Source organism: Peromyscus californicus, unplaced genomic scaffold, assembly GCF_007827085.1.
Source record: "Peromyscus californicus insignis strain IS unplaced genomic scaffold, ASM782708v3 Scaffold_10__1_contigs__length_136768540, whole genome shotgun sequence".
Lineage (NCBI taxonomy): Eukaryota > Metazoa > Chordata > Mammalia > Rodentia > Cricetidae > Peromyscus > Peromyscus californicus.
In genome coordinates, this window is record NW_026294391.1 from 66,527,356 (window position 1) to 66,554,211 (window position 26,856).

A 26,856-nucleotide genomic window follows, 5' to 3' on the forward strand; every position below is an offset into this window, starting at 1 on the left:
GTGACGTAGGCTGTAATCTAACTGTACACAAACATCATTTTTAAATCAAGCATGCCTTTAAAAATCTTCATAAAATAAATTTATACCTTACCTGGTAATTGTTTTGGTTTTGTGATAACCTCAATTGGTTTGATGATACAAAATGTGGAGAAAAATTACTCCGTGATGGATTAGTATTACTGTACATAGTACTAGATGGTGTATGCAATGAGGTCCGTGGTGTCAAATGGTAGTCCCTATTCTGATACAGTACATTGTCTGACAAATCTCTAATATTCACCATTTGTGAATTTGGCAGGTTTCTTCCTGGTCCAGGCAAAGTTGTACTTTGGTTCTCAGCTCGAAGGGAATTGCCACTTTCATAAAACCTTGTGTAGCTCGTTATCTGTGCTCCCATTGATGCCAGCTCTTCTTCTCTGGCATATTCATCCTCTGCATCTCCAGTCTCCATTGCAATGGACAAACAAGTTCCTTCTGCTGAACCAGGCTTCTGTGTGGTATTTCCTCCCAGAATTCTCTGAGGGTAATCACTGACTGCTAATGAAAACACTTCCCGAATTTCCAAGTTTTGTGTCCTACAGTAAGGGTCTCTAACAGCTGGCTTTTGTCCACATAAGTTATGCGATGCCAGACCTGCATGTTCAGGTTTATATGACCTTTGAATACCAACTGGTTCGATTTTGCAAGGTCGGTGGCACACAGATGGCTTTTGAGGTACTGTCATTTCAGAAGCTTGCACCGGAGAGCTTCCATAGTTTTTCTTTGTGTGATTGTACACTGAGTTTCCAGCATTTAGTACACTTGTCTGTCTTGACAAAATAATTGTCTTCTCCCCTAGGAGCACAGAAGCATTTTTACAGTGTGCTACTTGTCTTTGAACAGGAATGTGCAATTGAAATTCAGTGTCATTTTTACTGGCTGGTTTCTGACTAGGAATTTTATGTGCTTCTGTAATTTGTGTATTTGTATGCTTTGCTGTCCCTTGCTTACTTGATGAGCTTGCTGGACTGTATATACCAGTTACAATGACATCATTATTGGCAGAAGTCCAAGAAGATTGCTGGCTTGAAGGCCGGGCAATATTAACTACATTTCTGACTGTAATGTCTGGAGCTGCCAGAGAGGTACCAGAAACAGTTCCTGCTGTTCCTGATTCAGAGTTCTTACTACTCATTTTTCTTCGCTTATTGCCAACCCACGTCTGAAAGAATAAAAACAATGACAATATGATAAAATGTAACAACAAACTTAGAAAAATCAATTTCTATGTAATAAAGTATATTCTTGTCATAGAAACAAAGCCTACATGTGGGCAAAAGGAAAAGATCCAATAAAAGACAAAGTAACCAAAGTCTAAGAGCAAACATGATTAAGTACTCATTAAATAAATACATGAGAACCTTAGTAAGAGCATATTACTCTTTGCCATAAGGGCCACCCAATTAATATGTACCAAGAATTGCAAAAAATTTCAGAATTCTAAAACTATTTCTATCTTTTGACCTATTAAGTACATTTCCAGGAATATATCTTAAAAATGTAATTATAGTTTGACCAGTTTAAGTCTGTGCATTTACCACTGCCCCCAGCAAAACGGAGCTTCTCTAACCAAAGACGATGAGAGCACTATTCGGAGTATAAACATAGTTATTTAGACAGCAATTTGATGAGGACATAGTGTCCATTTTGCAAAATAATAGCAGTAGCTTCCCCATTAGGGCTGATGACCTCCCCAGCCATGTGATTTTAACGAAGTTTACAGTACCAGTAGTGGATTGCTTTCTGTAGAGCAGGACTCATATCTGAGAAGAGCGTGGTTTGTTACCCTCTTAACTGACTTGAGCCCACCCTTTACTCCCCAACCTATAAGCAGATAATAATAGGAAATAATAGGAAAGAATATCCAGGCTCCAACCATCTCTGGGGATCTATAGGCAACTGATAGCTTCTAGGGTAAAGGAAACATACTTTTTTCTTTAGTGCCATAGCTTCCAGGAATGAGCCCATGCTCCTGTAAATAATTCCTTACCTAGTACCATGCAAACAACCCTAATGGAACTCAAAGTCATCAAAAATTGATAGAAGAAGAGAGAGACATACAGAAAGAAATTGAAGAGCATGGACATAGAAATAGGGCTAGGTGGGAAGAGGAAGGGGATCATCAGGAGTGGGAGGTGAACAGGAGAGAGTAATGGGAGGTGACTGTGACTATATCAAAATATAGTATGTACATATATAAAAATGCCATGATACAATTCGTTATTATACATGATTAATATATGCTAAGAACTAGTAAAATGTAGGCACAGATGTAGACAAAGTTTGTAGTTAAACATTCATTATATATCTATTTATAATATAAAAAAATGAAAGCACACTAAAGCTCAGCTCTTTCACTCATTAGAAAATTGTATTCTTAATCAAATGTGCATTCATAATCATCAGGCTTAATGACTTCTATCGTATGGATAAGTATAATAATGTAGTTAATTTCATACTACTATCTGTATTATTTTCAGAAATATTCATTACTATAACTTCATTTTGCATACATCTTTGTGTGTTGGTGGTTCCTTGTCATGCAATAGTAAAAATCTATTATTTTCTAAGTGCCCTCCAACATATGAAAATTTTGTTCACCTCAAACCTCCAGTTTGAATCTTCTGTAGTTTTTTCTAATCTGAGAATTACTAAAAGGTAAATGATTGCTGATTTGATTGGATTTCAATGGTTGCTATATTGTTTTGATAGATCTTATCATGCATTACATATACCTATTTTCATATTGGGATATTCACCTTTTTTTAACTGATTTGTATGAGAAATTTTCTATAAAGGTAGTAACTTGGTTACATAATACCACTTTTTGGTTTATTATTAATTTATAGTAGTTATTTACTTTTTTGCACTTTACTTAAAAAGTTTTATACAATGAATACATTACTTTTAAAAATAGAAAAAAATAATGAATAAAGGTAATACAATACGTTGGCATTTAGGATTTAATTATAAAATGCATTCTTCTATATAAGTAATTTATTACAATTACCTTAGTATAATTTCCCTGAATCATAGTTCTTCTTAAAACACACAATAAAAATATTGCATTCCATAACATGATTATGCAACTTTATATTAAAAAATTCATGTCATATGATAAACTACTAAAACACTATAATCTTTTAGGAATTAAACAAAATAAATGAGTAAATGAAAATCTTAAATAAACTAGTCTCACACAAAAATGGTGTAAGATTTATTTTTGCAAATTTTTAATGATGTTCATCTGAAAACTTCATAAATTATCCAATTTTCAGTGTTTACACAATGTATAGACAACATTAATTTTGCTATAATATTGTATATACTAGATTCTGCAATGACTATTCTTTATATATTTTAGTTATTTTAGTAGGTGCTACAATTTAAATCATATAAATGAAGAAACCAATGTCCAAAAATAATAGCTTTGGGAAAGAAACCTTGTCGGCAAGTAGAAAAATCCACTTGATCTCCAGTGTATTCTTCTTCCATTACCTCATATGAAGTGACAAGAACCTCCTGAACCAGTTATCCATTGACTGTCTTACTTTCATAATTATATTTTTAATAAAGAAAGTATTCCAGAAACTGTGATGTTCCCCTTTGCTTCACATGACATAGTGGGAATTTTAAACTCACTCTGACTTCCTTGAATAGGAGGAGCAACATCTACAAGCAGGATCTGAAATATGTGTAAGTACAAATATCAAAAGTGAAGAAAACTAAGAAAAAACTCTTTGGATAAACATAACTTCCCAAAAGGTGAATTTCATAAATATTTAAAATGTTTCCAGCTTTTCAATTTAAAAATGCATAAGAAGAATTATGTATTCTTACATTACAAAATATACATCACTAAACTTAAAAAATATTGAGGAAAATAATGGTGAATTGGTAAAATTGAATCTAGGAACTATTATACCTAGTGGCATCTCTGGTCTTACATAATTTTACTGTTTACATATATATGTGTATGTTTACATATATATGATATATATTTATATATAATATTTGTTTTATTGTTTATATATAGCTGCATATTATAATATTATACATAATAGCATATATAGTTTGATATATTCTGTATACAAAAGGAAAATATCACATACATATGAAATTCAGCTATCTAGCAACCCAGAAACCTCATTTGTCTGAAACACAATCCACACAGATGCCATAAGATTGATGTAGCTCATTAATACAGTGACTATTATACTTGTAGCACTTTCTCTGATTTTACACACACTTTGAACAAATAAAGTATCATAATTTCCTACAAATTAAAAAAATAGAAGTGGAATTGGTAGTAATAGAGATTCTTGATTATAGGGCTCCCTGATAATACTTAAAATTATTCACTAAACATTGCTCATTAAAAAGCAGGGGGAAAGGATGCAGGCTCAGTCTCTGAGCAACTACTAAAGGTGTATATATGTATGTGGACAAGGAAATGGAGGTAGCCAAGTTAAGATTTCCCACTTCCTGGATTCCACTTTACATTCTTGTTCCTCAAAACCCATTTGGTGGTAGTGGACGCTTATATTTGCATTTCTTTTTATTCATTTCCAAATCATTAAAATAATTTATGGTTCTGGGTAGTGTGGAAGGCAGAAAAATTCGGGAAGGAAGAGAATACTAGCAGACTGGTAGGAAGAAGACATGGAACTGACAAATATTAATCTCGAGTTAAAGAATAGAGTCTAGGGGAGGTATGGTAGTTAGTCTTGATAATTGCTTTTGTGTCAATGGGAAGACTGAAGGCATGAATGACACCTTTGAATAACTATAGTTCTGAGTAAGGTTAACATAGAATTATTGACCCAGATTTCCGGATTGTATATGTAAAGTTAGAACTTAGTGTCAACATAATTTCTGGAGGTTTGTAAGTTCTGACAGAGAAAAGTCCAAATCTAACGTATCTCAATTTGAGTAGTAACAGAATTCAGGACCACAGTATAGTAGCTCTGCCTTGACTGTAGAATTGGGAGATTATAAAGTATTTTTGAACTGTTACAGCAAACCACACATTTATATAGATTTGCTGGTATTCCTGCATGTGCAAAACAGTGATCACATCTTGTTTCTTCATGTATGATACATCTTTAGGAAGGATATTATGTAGTTAGCTGTTCATTAGCTTCCATTGTGAAATTCTCACAGTGCTTTAAGAATCTAAATTTTCTCATTCATACTATTTTATAGAGGCTTTGTTTGCTAATTGCTTTGTTGGTTAATAATATGTGATGCTATATTAGTAGGATAAAGGAACAGCATCATTAGTCTGTTTCAGAGGCTGAACCATTGATCAATATTAATTAATAAGATGTTCAACTCAAAGTTTTCTGTTGGTTTCCCAAATGATTTATTTGTATACCAGGCCCATGAAGTGTTATATTTCTGAGTAGAACCTTTAATTATCCTTCTTATAGTTTTAGACCATTACCAGGTATAAGATTTAAGTGGAATATAGTAGGCAGTTGAAGAATAGTTAAAAGCAAACGAGTATTAAAGTTTAGATTTATTTTCGATAGATCACTATTAAAATAGAAAACCATCTGGGGTATGTATATGTGCTTGCTTACATGGCTACTAAATAAAACACAATGACCACATAACAATATCTCACTTGTCATGTTGACTCCATGTGCAAGGCAATTGCTTTTTAAATCTTGGACATTTGATTTTCCTGTTAGTTTATGCTGTGGGATGGTCTGTATGTCAAATGTGTTGCTGATTGGTCAATAAATAAATCACTGATTGGTCAGTGGCCAGGCAGGAAGTATAGGCGGGACAAGGAGGAGAATAAAGCTGGGAAGTGGAAGGCTGAGTCAGAGAGACACTGCCAGCCGCCATGAGGACAAGCAGCATGTAAAGATGCCGGTAAGCCACGAGCCATGTGGCAAGGTATAGATTAATGGAAATGGATTAATTTAAGCTGTAAGAACAGTTAACAAGAAGCCTGCCACGGCCATACAGTTTGTAACCAATATAAGTCTCTGTGTTTACTTGGTCGGGTCTGAGTGACTGTGGGACTGGCAGGTGAGAGAGTTTGTCCTGACTGTGGGCCAGGCAGGAAAACTCTAGCTACAAGTTTACATATTGGTAAATTTCCTTTATACAGAGTCTCTTGCCCAGGCTAGCCTATGTAGCCAAGGATAATATTGAAGTTGTGACCCCCACCCCTGGCTGCCTTTACTTCCTTACAGGTATTTACCATCCCACCCAGTTTATGTGGTGCTAAGGATAGAACCTAGGGTTTTGTACATGCTAGGCAAGTAGTCTACCTACTGAACTATATTTCCAGGCCAAATTTTAAAAGTATCAGTAAATAAACTGCACTTACACATCTGAGATATATTTAAATTACATATAGTATTACTAATCTTATTAGTTTGTTTTTAGTTTAGATGTATGATTTCTTTTTCTTTTGAGACAGGGTATCATATAGTCAGGATATTCTTGAACTTACTATTGTTGGTTTTTTTTTTTTTTTTTTTTTTTTTTTACTCTTTGGGGGACTGTCATCCAGGTCCCAAATAAATACATGGAGACTTATTCTTTCTCATGAATGCTTGACCTTAGCTTGGCTTGTTACTAGCCAGCTTTTCTTAAATTATCTATCTTTTGCCTCTGGGTTTTTACCTTTCTCTATTTTATATGTCTTTCTTCCCTTCTTACTCCATAGCTGGCTGTGTGGCTGGGTGGCTGACCCTTGGCATCCTCCTCTCCTTCTTTTCTTGCTCCTCTCCTCGATTTCCTATTTATTCTCTTTGCCTGGCAGTCCCACCTATCCCTTTCCTGCCCAGCCATTGGCCATTCTACTCTTTATTAGACCAACCAGGTGTTTTAGACAGGCAAAGTAACACAGCTTCACAAAGTTAAACAAATGCAACATAAAAGAATGCAACACACCTTTGCATCATTAAACAAATATTCCACAGCATAAACGAGTGTAACATATCTTAAACTATATTCCACAACAGACTATATAGTACAAGATGAGCACAAATTTCTAAACATCCTGTTTCCACCTCCCAAGTACTAGGTTCACAGGTGTGCATAACCATGCCCTGCTGCTTGAATTGGTGCTTTAAAATAAAAATTGTACAGTATAGATAACAAAAACGTTTCACAATTTACTGAAATAAAATACTTGGGATAAATTTTGTGGGAGGATTATAATATCAAAGGAAAAACTTTTTTCACCTAATATTAGCAACGAAGTTCCTATTTTAGTCCTGAAGAATTGTCATTGCACACTTAATGCTTGTGTTTTTATTACAGGGTTTCATGAAGGCCAGGATGACCTCAGCATGCTATGTAGCCAAAGATGACCTTGGACTCTTGATTCTCCCCTGCCTTTTTCTCCCCAGTGCTAGGATTACAGGTGAGCCCCAGTCAAACCTGATTTTGGAGTGCTTATTTTAAGAATATGAGGCCTCCACTCTATACAAAGAACTACAGGCAGTTGAGGAATGCTGAGAGCGGGAGAGATGGTCTTCCCCAGAGAAGAGCACATCAACTGGTTATCCAATACCAAAGGGTCAGTCCTGAAAACAGTAACATATAGACTGAACAGGTTATTCTCAATAATACATATGTATATACATATGCATATATGTATGTAATAACAATTAGTGAAAAAAGAGGCCATGAATTTCAGGGATAATGGAAAGGGGTATGTGGGAGGACTTGGAGGAAGGAAAAAGAAGAGAGAAATGTGATTATATTATAACCTCAATAAAAGATCTGTATATTGACATTTTAATCATCTTACCGATGTAATTAAATTACAGTTCTTTGACTTATAAAAACTTAGAATATTACACAACCTTAAAGACTTGTTTATTTTTGTGGATGGTATTTTCCTGCAAGAGTAGCTTTTAGATTTTATAGAACTTAGGGGTTTGTTTTAACACTTTTGCATGGAAATATCTGTTTTCTTAAATCTTTGAAGTTAATACTTTTGCGAAACTTTTTTTTTGTGACAGGGTTGAGCTATGCAGATAGGCTGGCCTTGAACTTATAGGAACCCTCCTGCCTCTGCCTCCCCTATGCTGCAATTATGGATGTACACCACCAAACCCAGCTCAACAGTGCATTGAAAAAGCCATATAGTGTTTTCAAAAATTACAACATTCCTGATCCAGAAGTGTGTGTGCATGGGGGGGGGAATCATAAAAACAATATAATAAAATTCATTATTAAGCATAATTGACATATCCTAATAACATTTAATGAGAAATCATTAAACCACAAAATAAAAAGCTAAGAGTTCAATTATTTTCTAAGTTCCCTATGGAAGAAAATATATATATATATATATATATATATATATATATATATATATATATATATAATTCAAGAAATACTTGTACTTAAAATGTTGAAAATAAAGAAAACTCGTTGTTCCGGGATTACAATAAATAAACCTCACCCTAAAGCTGCTCAAGTGTAGGATCTAAAATTTATGCTTATCAGATCTAAGTACCCACCTCTTGCAAATGCCTAATTCATCAAAAAGAGAAAGAAAACATGCCACACAAACTGGTGTAATAAGAATCTAAGGTGTTGATCTAACAAACAGACTATACACAGACAAAAAAGAAATGGCTTTGAGTTGCCAATACTTGGGGGTCATAAAATTCTCTTTCAGTTCTATCTTAAAAATTCACTACCTGTAAATTTCTTCTTTCAGTACAGTGTTGTTATTGTTTTTTATAATATCATCAGCATTCTATAACCATTACCACTACTGTATGTCAGAACATTTTTTTATTCTTTTTTTGGGGGGATGAGCATACAAAAGAATTGGTTTCATTATAGCATTTTCAAACCTTTGTCTTCTAAATTTCATTATCTTTTTCTATATCTCACTGTTTGTTTTCTTGTCTGTTTACTTCTTTTTGATTATTTTTGTTTGGATGTTTTATTCAACCTTTAAAATTCATTTTACACTTAGAGTGAATACTTAATATACTGGACTTAAGTTCTTCTGAGGAAAAAACATAATAACTTTATATTAAAAATAATAAAGATCTCCTTCAAGTAGAACACAATAAACAGCAAAAGATGGGGGTCATCATAGATTTACAAATCTACAAAATACTCTGCTGAGCTTTTGTCTGAGTGTCAAAAGAATGAAAATTATGTTGAGATTTAGATTGGAAACAATACATTTCTGTACCACTAATGCTTGCCTGGAATGAGGAGAACTGATTGCTTTATGCAACTCCTTATATCTGATACAGTGTTATACTCACAACCCTACGTTCTAAGAATTGAAATCTACTACTCTCATTGCTTTCGATTTTCACTCCCTACTCAGTATAAATATAAATATCTGCATTTCTACAATCTCTATATTCAAAACCAATAAATTTAGTTATAAGGGGTGAGCGTGCAATGACAAATTTTAAATACGAGAGATGATCCACATCGCAGGTGCCGGGGAAGACAATTTACTTTAAAGTAATGTTAAGACAAAAGGGGAAATTACAGTTGGAAAAAGTTGAATTATATAAAGTGCAATCTCAACAACTTGAAATATTTTTTAATAAAGCTATTAAACATATTTCTTTGAGATTCATCAGTTAATTTAAAGGTGCAGTTAGAGCTATTAATAGAAGCTATCTCTTCTTTTTAATAGAAATGTGAATCCGATAGTTGATCTCAGACAGTAATAATGTTGTTCCCTATAATAAATGGAATAATTTCATATTTGAATGTGAATATATACTTTAATTCTTAGGAAGAACATGGGAAACAATTTTATAAAGATCTTTTTTTTCTAGGAACTTTGAAGGTATGATTGTATATCAAAATATACTTGAAAAAGATACATCCTTTTTCCCCCAAATTAGTTGAGTGACTTCCATGGATGGTAAAGTTGTGAATCTTTAAATCACTAAGGTTCCACACTAAAAGGATTTGTAGAATGTTTAAATAAACATGAAAAGACCAATGCATTCAATAAAATCGGTCACTAGTTCTGCTAGATTTATCACTTGCCTCTTCTCTATCACCTCATTGCTGTTCAGTAATGCGTAGCGGCTCTGATTTTTTTTTTTTACAACAGAATAAGAATGGTTGCAATAATTTCTTCCCTTGGGATTCCCTGTCTCTTACTCATGAACCATTAAATATATACATTTTACTTAGAAAGAAAATGTATCCATAAAAACAACTGTACTTTACTGAAAGAGAAAAAATGCTCAAATTCTAAACATCTGAGGAATAATTCTAAATACAATACCAACAAAGCAAGGTACATGTGATTGCTTCAGAAAATCTATTTTACTATTAATGTGGAGGCTCTTTGTAGATTAAATGAAAGTTTCAAAAAAGCATATAATCAACAACCCATAACTAATGTTACCGGTATTTATTAGTTCTAAGATTTATGTAAGAGTTATGTCCATACTCCAAGAGTTTTAGTGTTTTCAAGGTATTTATGAAAACAAATATGACTGTGTGGGTATCTCTATTTATGAAAATAGTATTTTTCTACCAGGGAAATGAAGCTGTGTAAAAAGTTAGAACTTCATACCCTGAATAGTTTTTCTTATATTAAGCAAATATCATTTGTAATAAAAAGCTATAAATTCAAGTGCAAGACCTCAATACTTACCCTGACTACACTGAAGTCCAGCTTAGTCTCCTGTGCACACTGTAATATGAGCTGAAAGCAATTTTTACTTTGATTTGTCATTCCATTTTCATAATAACGCTGTAAAATCCTTTGTTGTTCTACAGTAAATACAGAACGGAGATTCATCTAAAAATAAAAGAAGATACTCTGAAAATTGGAATAAAAATTTGGTAGGTGTAGAATTTGAACACTTTTGTCTTCTTGATACAGTTTCAGTGCTTCTGTGCTGCACACTTTATTTAAGTGAATTAATCCCCAGGAATGGGCGGTAATTGGTGTGTTAAAGGGAGACAGCTTCTCCCTGAAAAATATAGACAAGCATTTAATTCGCTTACAAAAGCACAAATTCCAACTTTCAAAGTCAGAAACATAGAAAATGAAAAAGAAAAGCAAAAAAAAGAGGCAGGCTCTTATCTGGTTAGTGTCAATAAATGAGGAAAACGGTTTTCACTGAAATAAATATTTATGGCTAGTAAAGCCAGAGATGGCGTTAGCCATACACAGTCAATTACCAACAGGGACACTCACTGTGCTTTGTCAAAAAAAGCATCTGGCATATGTCTTAACAGTCAGAAGCCATGCTCGGAAACAAAGGGGACTCTTTTTTTTTTCTCATTCTGAGATAAAAGGAGTTTCATTGTTTATTAAAACAAAAACTCTCTTTTTAATTTTTTTGTTTTGTTTTTGCTCTTGAGATAGGATCTCATGTAGCCCAGGATGGCCTCCAACTTCTTATCTTCCTGCTTCTACCAAATGCTGGAATTATTAGGGTTCACAAACACGCTCAGCTCAACAAATTTGATTAAAGATTAGAAACCAATAGAAGGGGTTAATAAATGTGAGTGTGCTTTTGTTTTATGTAATACTAGCCAAACTAATTATTTTAATAACTATAGTATCTAAATGAAAATTTAAAATTAGTATAACTTATTAAAACTACGTGGAAACTCTGTATTTTTAAATTAAATTGACACCATCAAAATTAGACAATGTAAGTTTACTTTTCTTGCCAATAGATGAGATATTTAATACAAAGGGCTAAAAACTTTGTGTGTTTCACAAGTAAATGACAGGTCAAACTTTATTTTTAAAAGGATGAATTATAGTAGTGTATTTTTATAAAGAACATTTATAATTTGATTAAGGGAGCTTAAGGTTTTTGTTTAAAAATCTGTCATATAAAAAGACTTTCTTGAGGAAAGTGGTTCTTTAAAATTAGGAAAACTGCCACAAAGAAACAACCTCAGTTAAACTAAACATTTTTCCTAGTATACAGTGCAGTGAAACAATCAAGTTCATTAATACAAAAATGTAAATTATTTTACCCTACTCTGAATACTTATAATAGCAAATCTATCCAATAAAAAATTAATGAATTATAAAGTGTAACCATATACTACAGTATACTAGGGCTATTTTTTTCCTTGCTCACATAAGCACTTCACTAACTGTTAAGAGATTTGATTAGAGAAAATGAAATGTAGGAGAGGCCACAAGAGAAATGAGAGTAGAGTTTCTTCAGGAACATTCAGAAATAAAGACCTCCATTAACTTTCTGAAGGAGAGTTCTAAAGGATGTTCAGTAATGTGGATGTCAACTTGACCAAACACTCAAGGATGATTGCAACAGTAGGTAGGGACAGTATCCATCAAAACAATTTTGATTATTATGTCTTCGAACTCTGAGTGTACCCAAATGGTTCAACCACAAGCTGAAGAAGATCCAGAAGATGGAAGTCACATACCTGAAATACCTCCCCTGATTTAGAAGCCAGGTATTATGGGGTAGATTTTGAGGGTGGAAAACTTCAAATTATGAATGCTTATGATAATCACTCTGATCTTTTCCTGAGCAGCTCTACCTACAGCAAAAACCCTACGATGCAGGATGCAGGTGATATCTAAGTGTGAGGATACTTCCCTTGAAATATAGGATGAATTATTTTCCTGTTGGCTGGCTGCAGTCATTACACTTACCCAAATATCATATGACCCTTATAAAGAACAACAGGACTTCTCCACTGATAACCAATATTCAAATGTAAGCGATTGAGCACCAAACACATCTATAATTCTGGTAACAAGAAATGCTAAGGAATTTTTAGTCTTTCCCTTAAATTCAGCACTAATAGCAAAAAGATTCTTTGCTCAAAAGAGCTGTTTTTCTTTCAAGTTACATAAATTCATTCTTTACCGTAACAACTAGATAACCCATCTGAACAAGATGTCATTATATCTACCCATCCTAGTTATGTTTGTCTACATTAAATGAACATAAGTCATTTTTGTTTTGTTTTGTTTATTCTTTCTTTGGTTATTAGTTTATTAACTTATTTTCAAATTTTTTTCTTTTTCTTTTTTCTTTTTTTTCAAATTTTTTTTTAATTAAGAAATTTTTTTCATTCATTTTACACACCAATCAAAGATCCATCTCTTCCATCCTCCTGCCTCCCCACTCCCCCACATAAGAAGGCAAGGTCTCCCATGGGGAGGCACATCCAGTAGATCTGGGAAGAGTTGGGGAATGGAAAACAAGAAACAGAATATATTGTATGAAAAAAATCTAACTTAAATTAAAAAATTAAAAAACAAAAGAATTAGAGAGGGAGTAAGGGGCTGGGGACTGAGAGTTGTTGGAGGGAGGAAATATGGGGTGGGTTGTTGGGAGGAAAGGGGAGGGGGAATAATGTATTTATATTTTTGTATTTTAATTGACATTTAAAAATACATTTCACCGAGAAGTTTTAATTTCGGTGAAGTCTATTTATGTTTTCCCCTTTAATTGTGCTTTTTATATTAATTATGCTTAAATTGGACTATTCTATATACAATACATTTTCATATGAATTTTAGAATTAGTTTAGAATCCTGCTGTGATTGTGTTTGTGATTGTACTGAACCAATAGATCAGCTTAATGAAATTCACTATGTTAGAATTATTATATCTCTTAATTCATTAATATATTTAGTTACATGTTGATTTCTGGTTTATCAGTATACATACCAAATACATGTAATGTTAAACTTATATTAGTGTACTTCTTAGTTGCCCATAGAGTATTATTGTAAATTATATTAATTTTTAAATTTCCAGATATTCATTGTTATTTTATTGATACACAGTTGTTTTAGTACATTGACTTTGCAGTCTACAACTTTGCACAGTTCACATATTACTTACAGAAATTTTTTATTGATAGCTTAGTATGCTCTAAAGTTCTGCCATTCTACCATCCACACAGATAGGCTTACTTCTTTTTCAATATTTATGTCTCTTATTTCTCTTTGTTGCCTTACTATACTAGCTAGGAACTACAGCATGTTTTTTGTTTGTTTGTTTGTTTTGTTTTTGTTTTTTTTTTACTTAATAAGAGTAACATTTCCCCCTTGTGTTTGATTTTAGAGGGAATGATTAAATTTTTCACCATTCAATTCAATGTTATTTGTAGATTTACCAACATTACCCTTATTAGGTTGATAAAAAAAAGTCTTGTATTTTGCAACATCATCAATGGGTACTTACTCTTTTCATATCTTTTTGCATATCTATTGAGATGACAATATTTTTTGTCCTCTAATATTTTGACATGGTAAACCTGACCTCTATTCGTAGCATAAAGCCCACTTGTGGTTCGTGCATTCGGTTTTTATACATCACTTGAGTTGATTTCTAAATACTGTTATCACAACTTTTAAGTCCGTATTTTTAGGGATATTTGTGGTTCCCTTGTACTCTCTTTAGTGTGAGCACTAAGCTTATGAGTGATGAAACAGATTATATATATATATTCGAAAAGATTACATAGAACTGCTTTATTTTATCTTAAATATTTGTTTAAAAAATTACCAAGATTAACTATGGAGGGTTAATAAGATAACTCAGAGGATAAAGGTGCTTGCCACCAAGCCTAATGACCTGAGTTAGAGCCCCTGGCCCCACACTGTGCAAGCAGAGAACTGACTCCTGGAAACTGTCCTTTAACTTCCACATGTGTTCTCTCTCTCTCTCTCTCTCTCTCTCTCTCTCTCTCTCTCTCTCTCTCTCTCTCTCTCTCTCTCTCCCTCCCTCCCTCCCTCCCTCCCTCCCTCCCTCCCTCCCTCCCTCCCTCTCTCTCTCTCTCTCTCTCTCTCTCTCTCTCTCTCTCTCTCTCTCACACACACACACACACACACACACACACACACACGCAGGCACACACATGAATGTTCAAAATAATACCATGGTTATCATCATTGTGAAGTGTTAAACTGCAAATCATATTTCTATATTAGCTAAACTTTGCCAGTTTGAGTGTGGTTTGGTACTCTGTGTCTTTCAGGGAATTGGTTCATTTCATCTAAATTGTTAAATTCAAAAGTGTGAATTTATTTATTCCATCTTTTTTTTTTTTTTTTTTTTTTTTTGGTTTTTCGAGACAGGGTTTCTCTGTGTAGCTTTGCGCCTCTCCTGGAACTCACTTGGTAGCCCAGACTGGCCTTGAACTCACAGAGATCCGCCTGGCTCTGCCTCCCGAGTGCTGGGATTAAAGGCGTGCGCCACCACCGCCCGGCAATTCCATTTCTTTATACTTGTCTAATGACTATAGAATCTGCAGTCACTGACCTTTTTTTTCTTGGTATTGGTAATGTGTCTCTTTCCTTGTACTTAGAAGCTTGGCAAGAAGTTTATCACTTACATTGATCTGAAAGAACTAGTTTTTCATTTCATTGATTTTGTCAACATTTTTCTGTCTTCATTTACATGTATGCTGATTTCTGCTCTAACTCATTCCTGTTTACACTTCCCTTTATTCTGGCTTGTTTGGATGCAGTATCACTTTACACAGATTCTTAGGAAAGATCTTATACCATTGTTTTGAGATTTATTTTTCACAAATATAAGCAATTATTGTTAGACATTTCTATTTCTAAGTAGCATTTCACTCATGTTCTGCAAACTGTGTTAACACTTTAAAGATGCCATTCAGTTCAAGGCACTTCAAGTCCCTTTGTTTATATTTTAGTTAAAATATCTACATATTATATATTTTGTTATTGATTTCTACTTTGTAAGCAGAGAAAGTACTTTGAGTTACATAAAAGGGGAAACTTACTCATATATGGTCATTTCTCTAAGTTCTAATTTCCTTGCCTTTGTTTATTTTTAAAATTTCTTGGGAAGTTAGTTAATTTTTAAGTTTTATATATTCTCTCTTGATATGTGTTCCATGTACATTTAAAGGACTATGTATTGTATTTTTTGCATGAATGTTTTCTAAAAATGTCATTTAGGTTACATTGGCTCATAGCATTATTTGAGTCTCCTATATACTTACTGATTTTTCTGACTACCTTTTTAATCAGTTATTGAAAGAATCAAGTCATCAAGTATAATTGTGGAATTTTTCTGTTTTTATTTACATCAGGTTTAGCTGTACGTATTTTAGAAATCTGTTTTTCAGCACACAGACCTTTAAGCATTGTCATACATTTTGGTATACTGAACTTTTATTCAATAGCCATTTTCTTTCTTTTTTTTTTTTTTTTTTTTGGTTTTTCGAGACAGGGTTTCTCTGTGTAGCTTTGCGCCTTTCCTGGATCTCGCTCTTTAGACCAGGCTGGCCTCGAACTTACAGAGATCCGCTTGCCTCTGCCTCCCGAGTGCTGGGATTAAAGGCATGCGCCACCACCGCCCGGCTCAATAGTCATTTTCTAAAGTCATCTTACTTCCTTGTGTTATTCCTTCATCTACATTCAACTATGTTTGATATTAATCTATACACCTCAGTTTTGTTTATATGACTGTGTCACATGTGATATTTTCTGTCCTTTTCCTTCTAATCTGTGACTATAATATAAAGCAGATCCTTTTAATAAAGCAGATAGCTTAGATTTTTAAAAAAGCAATCAATGTTTTTCAAGTAATTAGTACACTGATATTCAATATATTGAGATAATTAAACATATACACTACTTAATCACTGTTTGACTCTGATATTTTGTTTTTTGATACCTCCTTTCCAACTTGTTGATTTATTTGTTTATAAACATAATATCATGTAACATTTGATAAAATTTGTACATGTTTTTCCCCCAGGCTGGCTTTAAAATCACATGTAGCTGAGGGTGACTTTGAACTCCACATCTTCCTTCATCTACCTCTCTATTCAGACTACAGGTGTGGGCAACCAAGCCTGGGTATTTTCCAATTTACTTTGGGTTATTTTAATAGTTTTTAACTTTATTCTTAATTCATTGGATTTCTGACAAATGCCCTATATACAGTTTACGTATAGTATGGTCTTTTCTCAAAGATAGCAATTTGGTTTCTTAAATTCTTTCTTTTCTGTTTTCTGTTTATTATATTTCAACCTTTAAATGTTATTGCCTTCATTTTCCTTGTAGTGTGTATAATGCTTTGTTTTAAAAAATGTAGAGATTTCCCAAATATTTCAATTATTGATTTTCAATTTCTTGTATTGACCAGAGAACATCCTTTCTATGAGTTCATTTTTTTCGTTTTGACAGTTTTATATCCCCAAATATGGTCCATGCTGATCAAATTTCTATGTGTACCTTAGAATAACATGCATTTTGTTGTTGTTTCATGGAGTGTACTAGTCAACTATGTAATTAACTTTTCAACTCTGTTTGTAGCAAACACTAAGAAAAGGTGGTAAGCTCTCAGAATACAATTGTGTCATTGCCTGTTTCCTTTTTGTTTTTGTTTCCAACTTTAGAGTACTATTATTTGATTTTTAAAAAAAGCACGCCAGGCGGTGGTGGTGCACGCCTTTAATCCCAGCACTCGGGAGGCAGAGGCAGGTGGATCTCTGTGAGTTCGAGGCCAGCCTGGGCTACAGAGTGAGTTCCAGGAAAGGCGCAAAGCTACACAGAGAAACCCTGTCTCGAAAAACCAAAAAAAAAAAAAAAAAAAAAAAAAAAGCACTGAAGATTCTTATGTTCTTTTAATTAATTGATCCATTTATTTATAAGCATGGCCATTTTTACTCTTAATATTTTTCTTTTTGGATTCTCTTTATTTAATATATTGATAAAATACAACTTTCTTTTCATGGTACATCTTCATTCATTCATATTTAATTGTCTGGTCTTTTCATTTTAAGTGAGTTACTTGTAGGCAGTATATGCCTTTTAGATGGCATATTTTGACAGTTTTTCAAATGTTATAAATATATATCAATATGGTTGGATTTAAGTGTATAATATTTCTAAGTGTCTCCTATTTTCTATTTGTCCTCTTCATTCTTTGTTTATTTTTCATGATTTTTTTTATTCATTAAGTGTTTTGAAAGTCTAACTTATTGACTCATTACTCTTTGTTTCCTCATTTTAGTCAGTTCCTTGGAGACAGTGGTACACTTCTTTAACTCATTTCCATGTTAAGTTATATACTACTACTCCACATAGAGGAATCTTCCAATGATATACCGTAATTTCTCCCCCCACCGGCATTTATTTTATTGTTAAAAAATTTCCTCTTAAATAGGTTTTAAAGTTTCAAATAACTTTCCCTAAAAAATAGAGTGCTTTCTTACTATGATTTTTTAAAATGGAAACGGTCTTTCATTTTTACCCACAGATGTACTATTTCCAGTATTATTTTTACTGTTACAAACTCCATATTTCAATTTTCTATCATTTTCCTCTTCTCAATATAGAACTTTCTTTAATATTCTTGTTAGTGTACATCTATTGCTGTAATATTTTTGAAATATTTTTCTCTTGCATAAGTAGAACTACATCTATTTTGCTTTGACATTTTTGATAAGGAATTTGGGGTAATTTTTTTCAAAACAGATTCTCATGTATCCCAGGCTAATCTTGCACTTACTCTGTACCCAAGGAGTCACTTTGTAGCCAAGGACTACATTGCATTGCACTTGTATGTATTTATTTACTTATCTTAAAAGTTTAGTTTTTTTAATTTATCTTGCATCCCGACCAAAGTCATCCCTCCTTCCTCTCCTCCTATTCCCTTCCCCCACCTCCCCTCTGCCCCCTCAATCCACTTGTCTGCTTTTTTTAATTTCTCTCTCTCTCTTCCTCTCTCTCTTTTGCCCTTCCTCTTCCCCTCCCCACCCCATCCAAATGTGCCTGGAGATTAGTGGACAGCTCTCTAGAGTTGGTTCTCTCCTGCCACCTTGTGGGATCTAGAAACAGATAGTCAGGTCTGCGCATGGGCCAAGTAGCTTAGTCATCTTGTAGGCCACCATTTCAGGTTTTTTGAGACAGTTTCAAACTTGTTACATATCGGAGACTGACCTTGAACTTCATATCCTCCTGTCTTTACCTACTGAGTGCTGGTATTTAAAATGTTCTCCACCACACATGGTTTATGTTCTACTGGATATTGAACACAGGGCCTCTACTAACAAGCACTCGATTAACATCCCCAGCACACAGACTATTTTTTTCTTTAAGTGTTTAAAAGCGGTGGCTTTACCGATTTGTATCTTGTTTACAATGAGGTCCCACATTCTGACTGATTGCCCTGTACATTATAAAATGTAGTTGCTCCATCTCTTTTTCTGTTTTACATATTTTCTGTCTCTCTGGATTTTAGCAATTGGATAATCCCAAGTGCTGAGATGACAAGTATATGACACCACTTCCAATCTTCATTCATATACTCTTGCATTTCTAAAGTTTTGATATGAACCATTAAAAAAAGCTTCCATTTCTAGTCTTATCCTGTTGCTTTCTAATCTTCATGAACATATATAATGAAGTAACAACAGTGGTTTAAATAGTCTTCTAGAACAATCCTTCTGCATTCTGGTGCCTTAATTATTTCCTCCTTGAAATGTAAGGAATAGTATTTGTTAAATTATTCCCAATCAGAATGACTAGTTAGCTACATAAACATTAAGAGAAGGCTATTAACACCCTTTCACTGGGTGTGCCTTTAACTCCATCACTTGGGAGACAGGCAAGTGGATCTCTGTGAGTTTGAGAACAGCTGTTCTACAGAGCTACTTCTAGGATAGCCAAGACTACACTGAGAAATCCTGCCTCTTAAATAAACAAACAAATAAATAAATGTTTTTTAAGTTTAAAATAAGTTTACATAGCACATTATAGGTTAGCAAGTATTTTAGTGAAGAAAACTCATCATGAGACATGTTTTATAACCCCACTATCCAGTTGAGGATGTTTAGGTCTAAGAGTTTGGTTATCTGTTCCAAAATAGTGGAACTAGCAAGTAGTACCAAAGCCCACTGAATACAAAGATGTCTTGACCTAAACTCTGTATAATTACTTATGTTTATCAGGTTCATAAAGCTATATTTATATTCAGAGTGGCACAGGTACACATTGCAAGACTATCTTATGTATACCTGATCTACAAAATATGTAAGAAAATATACATAACTACAGAGATACCCACATTTACAGCTTAATTTCTAATATGTGAGTCTTTTAGTCTTTTAGAAGATAGTCTCACTTTGTAGCCCAAACTACCCTGGAACTCACTATATATCTCATCCTAGCTTAAAATTCATGATAATACTCATTCCTTAACCTCCTAAGTGCTAGGATTACCAACATAAGCTACCATGTGCAGCTCTAATGTTTAAATTCTGAAGAACTTAGGAAATGTTTGTACCAAAGGAGAAAAATACATCAGCAAGTAAATGCCCTTGATCTCAAAATGCTCAATCAATAATAATTTATCAGCTTTTAAGACATTGTACTTATCACATGTTAATGATAAAAATTAAACTGTCTATAAACTATAAAGATGTTTCATATATTTGGACAACAATATTCAACTTATTATGAAAAGTAGAAAGATCAATTTCAGATACTCCAGCACATGGCAGAAACATAAATAAGGTTCCAATATATGAATAGTTCCTTGTATCTTTAGCACTGATTTCATACAACAAATCTACAGCCCTCCCACATCTAGAATAACAGGAAACCAATATCCTGTGATTCATAGGACAGCCTGATAAATTACTCAAGCACCTTGATTCATACATCTTTCATGACTAAATTATGCTTCATTCTACATTATTATGCCTACACAAACTGTGCAAGTAAAATCTTTCCACCTTGTATCATATTGAGACTATGTTTATCCATATAACACCATTCAATTTCTCTTTTTTTTTGTTTTTTGTTTTGTTTTGTTTTTCGAGACAGGGTTTCTCTGTGTAGCTTTGCGCCTTTCCTGGACCTAGCTCTGTAGACCAGGCTGGCCTCGAACTCACAGAGATCCACCTGAGTCTGCCTCCTGAGTGTGGGATTAAAGGCATGCGCCACCACCGCCTGGCTTTCAATTTCTCTTCTTACCCTACTCCGAGAAGAAAATTTTATTGATTGGTGGCCTTTAATCCCAGCACTCGGGAGGCAGAGGCAGGCGGATCTCTGTGAGTTCGAGGCCAGCCTGGACTACAGAGTGAGTTCCAGGAAAGGCGCAAAGCTACACAGAGAAACCCTGTCTCGAAAAACCAAAAAAAAAAAAAAAAGTTAGTGTCATATTTCTTTCCTTAAATATTCTTTCAATGTTTACCAAATCAGATTTTCACAGCTTATATTACGAGTTAAGGATAGGTTTGTCTTGATAGGAAGAACTAGACTATCCACATTTTTACTCCTGATTTCTTATATCTCCTTTTCCTGATTTTATATAATCCTACAAAATCCTAGGGGGAAAATATTATGTACACAAGCTGTTTTTTTCGGACTTAGGAAGAGTACCTCAAAGCACGACATCTAGTGGTAAGTAGGTAACATTGCATAAGCAAAGAGATAAATAGTGGACAAACAATACATAAATAAACACATATTTTTACCTAATACTGGAAACAGATTTATTTCCCTCAAAGAAAAGAGAACTCAAGCAAACTGTTGGTAAAGAGTTAAATTTGTATGGCTATTATAAAATACAGTATGGAGGTTCCTCAAAAAATTAAAAATAGAACTCTTGTATGATTCAGCAATACCATTACTGAGCATCTATACAAGGAAATGAAATTAATATATGCACTTCCTTGTCATTATAGAACTATTCACAGTAGCCAAGATATGGTGGATTCAATCTGAGTGTCTCTAAATGGATGTCTAAATGAAGTATGCAATGACATACTATTAAGCCTTAACACAGGGAAATCTCATCATTTGCAACAACATGGATAATACTGGGGGACATCATACTAAGTGAAATAAACCAAGAATAGGAAAACTAATACTTCATGATTTTGCTTTTATATGGAATCCAAACAAGTTTGAACTCATAAAATCATAGTAGAATGACAGTTGTCAAAAGTTGGGATGGGTAGATTGTGGGAAGATATTGGTGAAAGGCTATATTTCAGTTAGATAAAAGGAGTGATTTCAAGAAATCTATTGTATAGCATGATTGTAGTTAAAAATAATGGAATAACTTTAAAAAGTGATAGAAGAATAGATTATAAATGTTCTCAGAACAAAAGTAATATGTAGGCTCATTAGCTTGATTTAGCCATCCACTATGTGCATATATTAGAACATCACATTGGCCAGATGCCATGGTGTATACTTTTAATTCCAGCACTTTGGGGGGTTAAGGCAAGAGGACCATGAGCTGGAGTTCAAACTGGGATACATAGAGAGATTGTGTCTCTCTAAATATTGTAGGTCACAAATATATAATTACACATATAATTATTGTCATTTAAATAACAAATAATCATCTTCATAAACACTTTTAATAAAGTGAGAAAATGTTTTATTACTTAAAAGCCTCATAAGAGAACAGTCCCAAATTAAATAGTCATGGGTAAATAAGTCACCTCTTTTCTGTTTGTTTTGTTTTATTTTTCTAATGCTCAGGCTGTGTAGCCAAGGATGACCTTGACTTTCTGTTCCTCTACTCTCTACCTCCAAAGTGCTGAAATTACAGTCACACACTAATAGACCTGCTTTGATGTGATGGTGGATATCAAATCTAGGGCCTTATCAATGCTACCAAGCACTCTACCAACTGAGCTACATCCCTAAAGAAGTACATATCTTTGTGTGTGTTGTGTATGTACACATGGCAGAAGTGTTTATCTCTCTGTGTATTGTGTATATACATGGCATTTTCTTTTATGATTAGTGAAATAAAACTTCTAAATTTTAAAAAATCATGTTTTGTCATTTGAAAGTAAGTCATTTAACTTACTTCAGTACCTAAAGATCTCAGTTTTATAGATACTGTCCTATGGCAAGCTTGTAGAATTACAATTGAGCATGCATGTTATTGCTAAGCTATTATCATGCATGTAATCAAAGAATAGCATTAATATTAACTCATAATGCTTTTCTTGGCATTTTCTCTCAGCTAATTTTATCACAGAGATATGAGAAACACTAGGAATGACTGTTACACAGCTGAAAGGTTTTCTGACTCTTTCATTATAATTTTATTCTTTTGTGGCAATCACACTAGACCTGAATCTACACAATATACTACCCATGATCTGATCTCGACCATATCCAGCAATTAATGTCTTATCATTCATATTTAATGTAGGTAATCTGGAAGCCATTTTCAAAATATCTTAGTATATACTTTATGTATATACCATTAATGTGCTGTGTTTGTGAACATATATTTTGTTGTTGTTACAATGATGTGTGTGTGTGTGTGTGTGTGTGTGTGTGTGTGTGTGTGTGTGTGTATTGTTTTCAGAGAACGATCTCGTTAGGCAGTCCAAGTAATCATTATTGCACTGACAATCCTTCTGCTTCAGTTTCCCAAGTGCTGGGGCTAGAGGTGTGCACCCCTATGTCGTGCTTGAAAATGAATCTTAAACAGATTAAGGAAAGGTCAAGAGACTCCAAAGAATAATGTTTCTCAGGACAATGTTTACACTTCCATGGACAGTAGAAGCTTAGAAAGTGAACAGTAAAGTAGAAGCTTAGAAAGTGAACAGTAAAGTGATCGGACAGGTCCAGTTGAGACAGCTTCCTGAAGAAAGGCTTTATAGAAGCTTCAGGAGTTGACATGCACTTGATACTTTCTATGGATGCATAGATTTAGTAAGTTAGTAAACTAATAGAATCATTGAATTTACAAGTTAGAAGTAAACTTATATTACATTATAGTAAATATAAAATTGTGGCATCATTTGTAAACTAAAGATCAGAGATATACAGTAACATATTCAGAACTTATTTTGCCAAAAATATCTAATTCACATCATAAGCTCTTTAATGTCTAGATTACTTTGTAAAAACTTGGGGTATTATGCAGCACATTATTAAATAAATATTTTTGGATATCCTAAAGACAATCTTCAGTAAGTAAGTTTGTTGAAGTTGGTCTAACAAAATGGGAAAAAATCCCTGGGTAACTTTAACAGTAGAAATTTATCCTGTCACAGTTCATATGATTGATAGTCTGCAATAAGGGTGTTAGGGTGTTGCTTCCTTTTAGAGAGAGAAGTGTTCCCCATGGAACTCAGGTCCTTGCACATACTAGGACTGCACTGAACCATACCATACCCTCCAAATAATCTTAAATTAGTTCTTTCTTTTTGAAGAACGTGAGGGAAGGACCTGTTCCAGGTCTCTCTTCAAGGTTTGTTGATACCATATAAATATATATGTGAATATATATATATATATATATATATATATATATATATATATATAGTCACATGACATTCACCCAGTATGTCTCTCTTTTACAGGTACACCAATCATAATGGATTACATGCCCCTTCTATTTCAGTATGAACTTATCTTTATGTAACTTATAGCATCTACAGTGACTTCATTTACAACTAAACTTCATTCTGAGATGCTAGGGAGTAGAATTTTGACATATGAGTGGTCAGCACAATTCAGCCCACACCACTACTTAATCACCTCAACGTTAAAATAACAAGATCAAGTGTTAACATCATTTATGTACCAAAAAAGTTACCAGTTTTTATAGTAGGCCAAATAATGTCTTCCATCACAAACACAGATGTTTGTGCCTTGATTCCTGGAACCTGCAAATGTTAGGTTGCGTGGTAAAAGTACATTAAGGTTGCAGGTGGAATTAATATCAGTAGTCAATGACCATGAATAAAATAATTCCACATTATCTGAGTAGACTAAATGTAGTAATCACAAGGGTACTTAAATATGAAGATGGAGCCATAATGGCAACAAGAATGATGAAATGTCAGAGAACTAATCAAACATTGCCAGCTCTGACTATAGAAAAAGGCTATAAGACAAGAAATGTGGATAACTTCCAACAGTTGAGAGAAGCAAGGAAATGGGTTCTTCCCTAGAGTTGCCCAAAATGGAAAGTTTACTGTCAAAATTATTTTAATCCAGTGAGACATTTTTGATAATTATCCCTTTCATAACACGATGCATTTACATCATCATTATTTTTTTTCAAGGCAAGATCTTGCTAAAAAAAGCCAGTATTGGCCTCAAACTTGTGTATCTTCTGCCTCTGCCTCTGCCTTGCAGGTGCTGGGGTTATAGTATTCTCCACAATGCCAAATTTGTATTTTCTTAAACCACTAAATTTATGGTACTACACCTAAGCAACAAACAGAAAACTGTTTAGTTTCTTCATTGAATAATGCTGACAGAGTCCCAATATATCTAGCTATATGCATTTTGTGAGACTTTGTTGATTCTGTTTATGAGTCAAGTAATAAGGCTAAGTATTATTTCAATAATGAAGCCATTTCTATTATCAAAGTAAGTGGATTCATCCAGACTCAACAATTTAATTTATTATAACTATAGCTATCCTTCTAATGAAACAATATAAACTTCATGATGGAAGGAAGCTGATATACATTAGTCAGGTAATGTACAATGGAAAATATTTTGATTACATATTTCTCTACATTTGTGAAAGTGGACAAGAAGAAATGTTTGTCTATGATCACCAGCTCTCAAAAGTCTAGGTAGTGAAGGAATTCTGGCTTTGATCCAGATGTTAACATGAATATAGACCACCTGGGGGATCTTACTATTACAGATGGTGAGAAAGTTGTCTGGAGTGGGGCCAGAGATTTGCAGTTTCTAAGCCTTTTCCATGTGATGCCCATGCTTCTATTCCATGGATCATTCTTTGACTATCTAATATTTAGTAGACATAAGTACTCTAAACCCAACCAGAAAAGCAAATTTATGGATAAATGATTTAGTGATGCTGGAGGTAAGTTTGAAGTGTTTTTTTTCCTAACCAAAAATGATGTAGACACAGACTTTTTCAATACATTCATGATTGTGGTACCGTATGTCAGTAATAAATGTAAGGGTGGAAGTTCTAAATAATTTAATATATATTAAAAAATAACTCAAGTGATTATATTGTCATCTTAGAAGAGGAGAGATGAGTCAAGGCTGAAAATTCAGATATCTAATGTAATACTTCCCACTAATGTAGAACATATTTCTTCTTCCACATTTTACAGTCTCCTAGGTCTCTACCAATCATGCTCTTTCATGAAGACTTTGACACAGAAAGTTGTTAGTCTATGAAAGGGCAAAGCTACTTTGAAGATAGGACTTAGATAATTACTTTCTCAAATGTTGCAGCTACTCCATCATAAAATACACAATAGGTAGATCCAGATAACCAAATAGAAAGTATTAAAACAATAAATTAGTGTAGTTGAAAGCATATAATCTTATAATGCATTGTTTCATAAAACTCAGTGAAGAAGCGTGTTCACCATTGGTTGTTTTGACATGGTAAAGAATATTAATCTATTACTTTATGTCATTTAAAGCCATTAGAGGGTTATATGATGACCTCTTTCCCCTAAGTCTCAGCTTTTTCTATGCATAAGAAAAAAATTCATCCACTGAGAAAATCATGGAAATGTCATAGACTTTACAGATTCAGAAAGAGAGAAGTTAGTGGATATATACACAAATATATACTTGTATAAATATTTGAAAAATAAAGTAGGTTTCAACACTGAAATGTGTAGTTTAGAGTAACACCCTACTTTATGTCCAAGTTCTGCCACTTACTAATTGTCCGACCTTGCACAAACACCACCCCCAAACTACTTGTCTACATGGGAAAAATGTCTACTGGGGTATGTATGTCACATATATGCAAGACTGCTTAAAATGTTTCAAAAGAAAATTTCTCCAGTTCCAAGAGAAGAGAAACTAAGGAGATAGTTGCCTGAATTTTTTTTTTTTGTCACTCT

General features: G+C 33.6%; 1 protein-coding gene across 2 annotated transcripts in view; it reads right to left on the reverse strand.

Annotated features, from left to right (window-relative positions):
* Hdx (highly divergent homeobox) overlaps nucleotides 1–26,856 on the reverse strand; it is a 118,294-nt gene that overhangs the window by 86,676 nt on the left and 4,762 nt on the right. Inside the window, exons 2-3 of one of the 2 annotated variants that reach the window (XM_052734865.1) lie at nucleotides 10,673–10,819; nucleotides 92–1,201 (exon numbers count right to left, since the gene is read on the reverse strand). In XM_052734865.1, the coding sequence (XP_052590825.1) occupies nucleotides 92–1,201; nucleotides 10,673–10,819 (1,257 nt within the window). The remainder of the gene's footprint in view (nucleotides 1–91; nucleotides 1,202–10,672; nucleotides 10,820–26,856) is intronic. The other variant, XM_052734874.1, reaches the window with a different exon arrangement.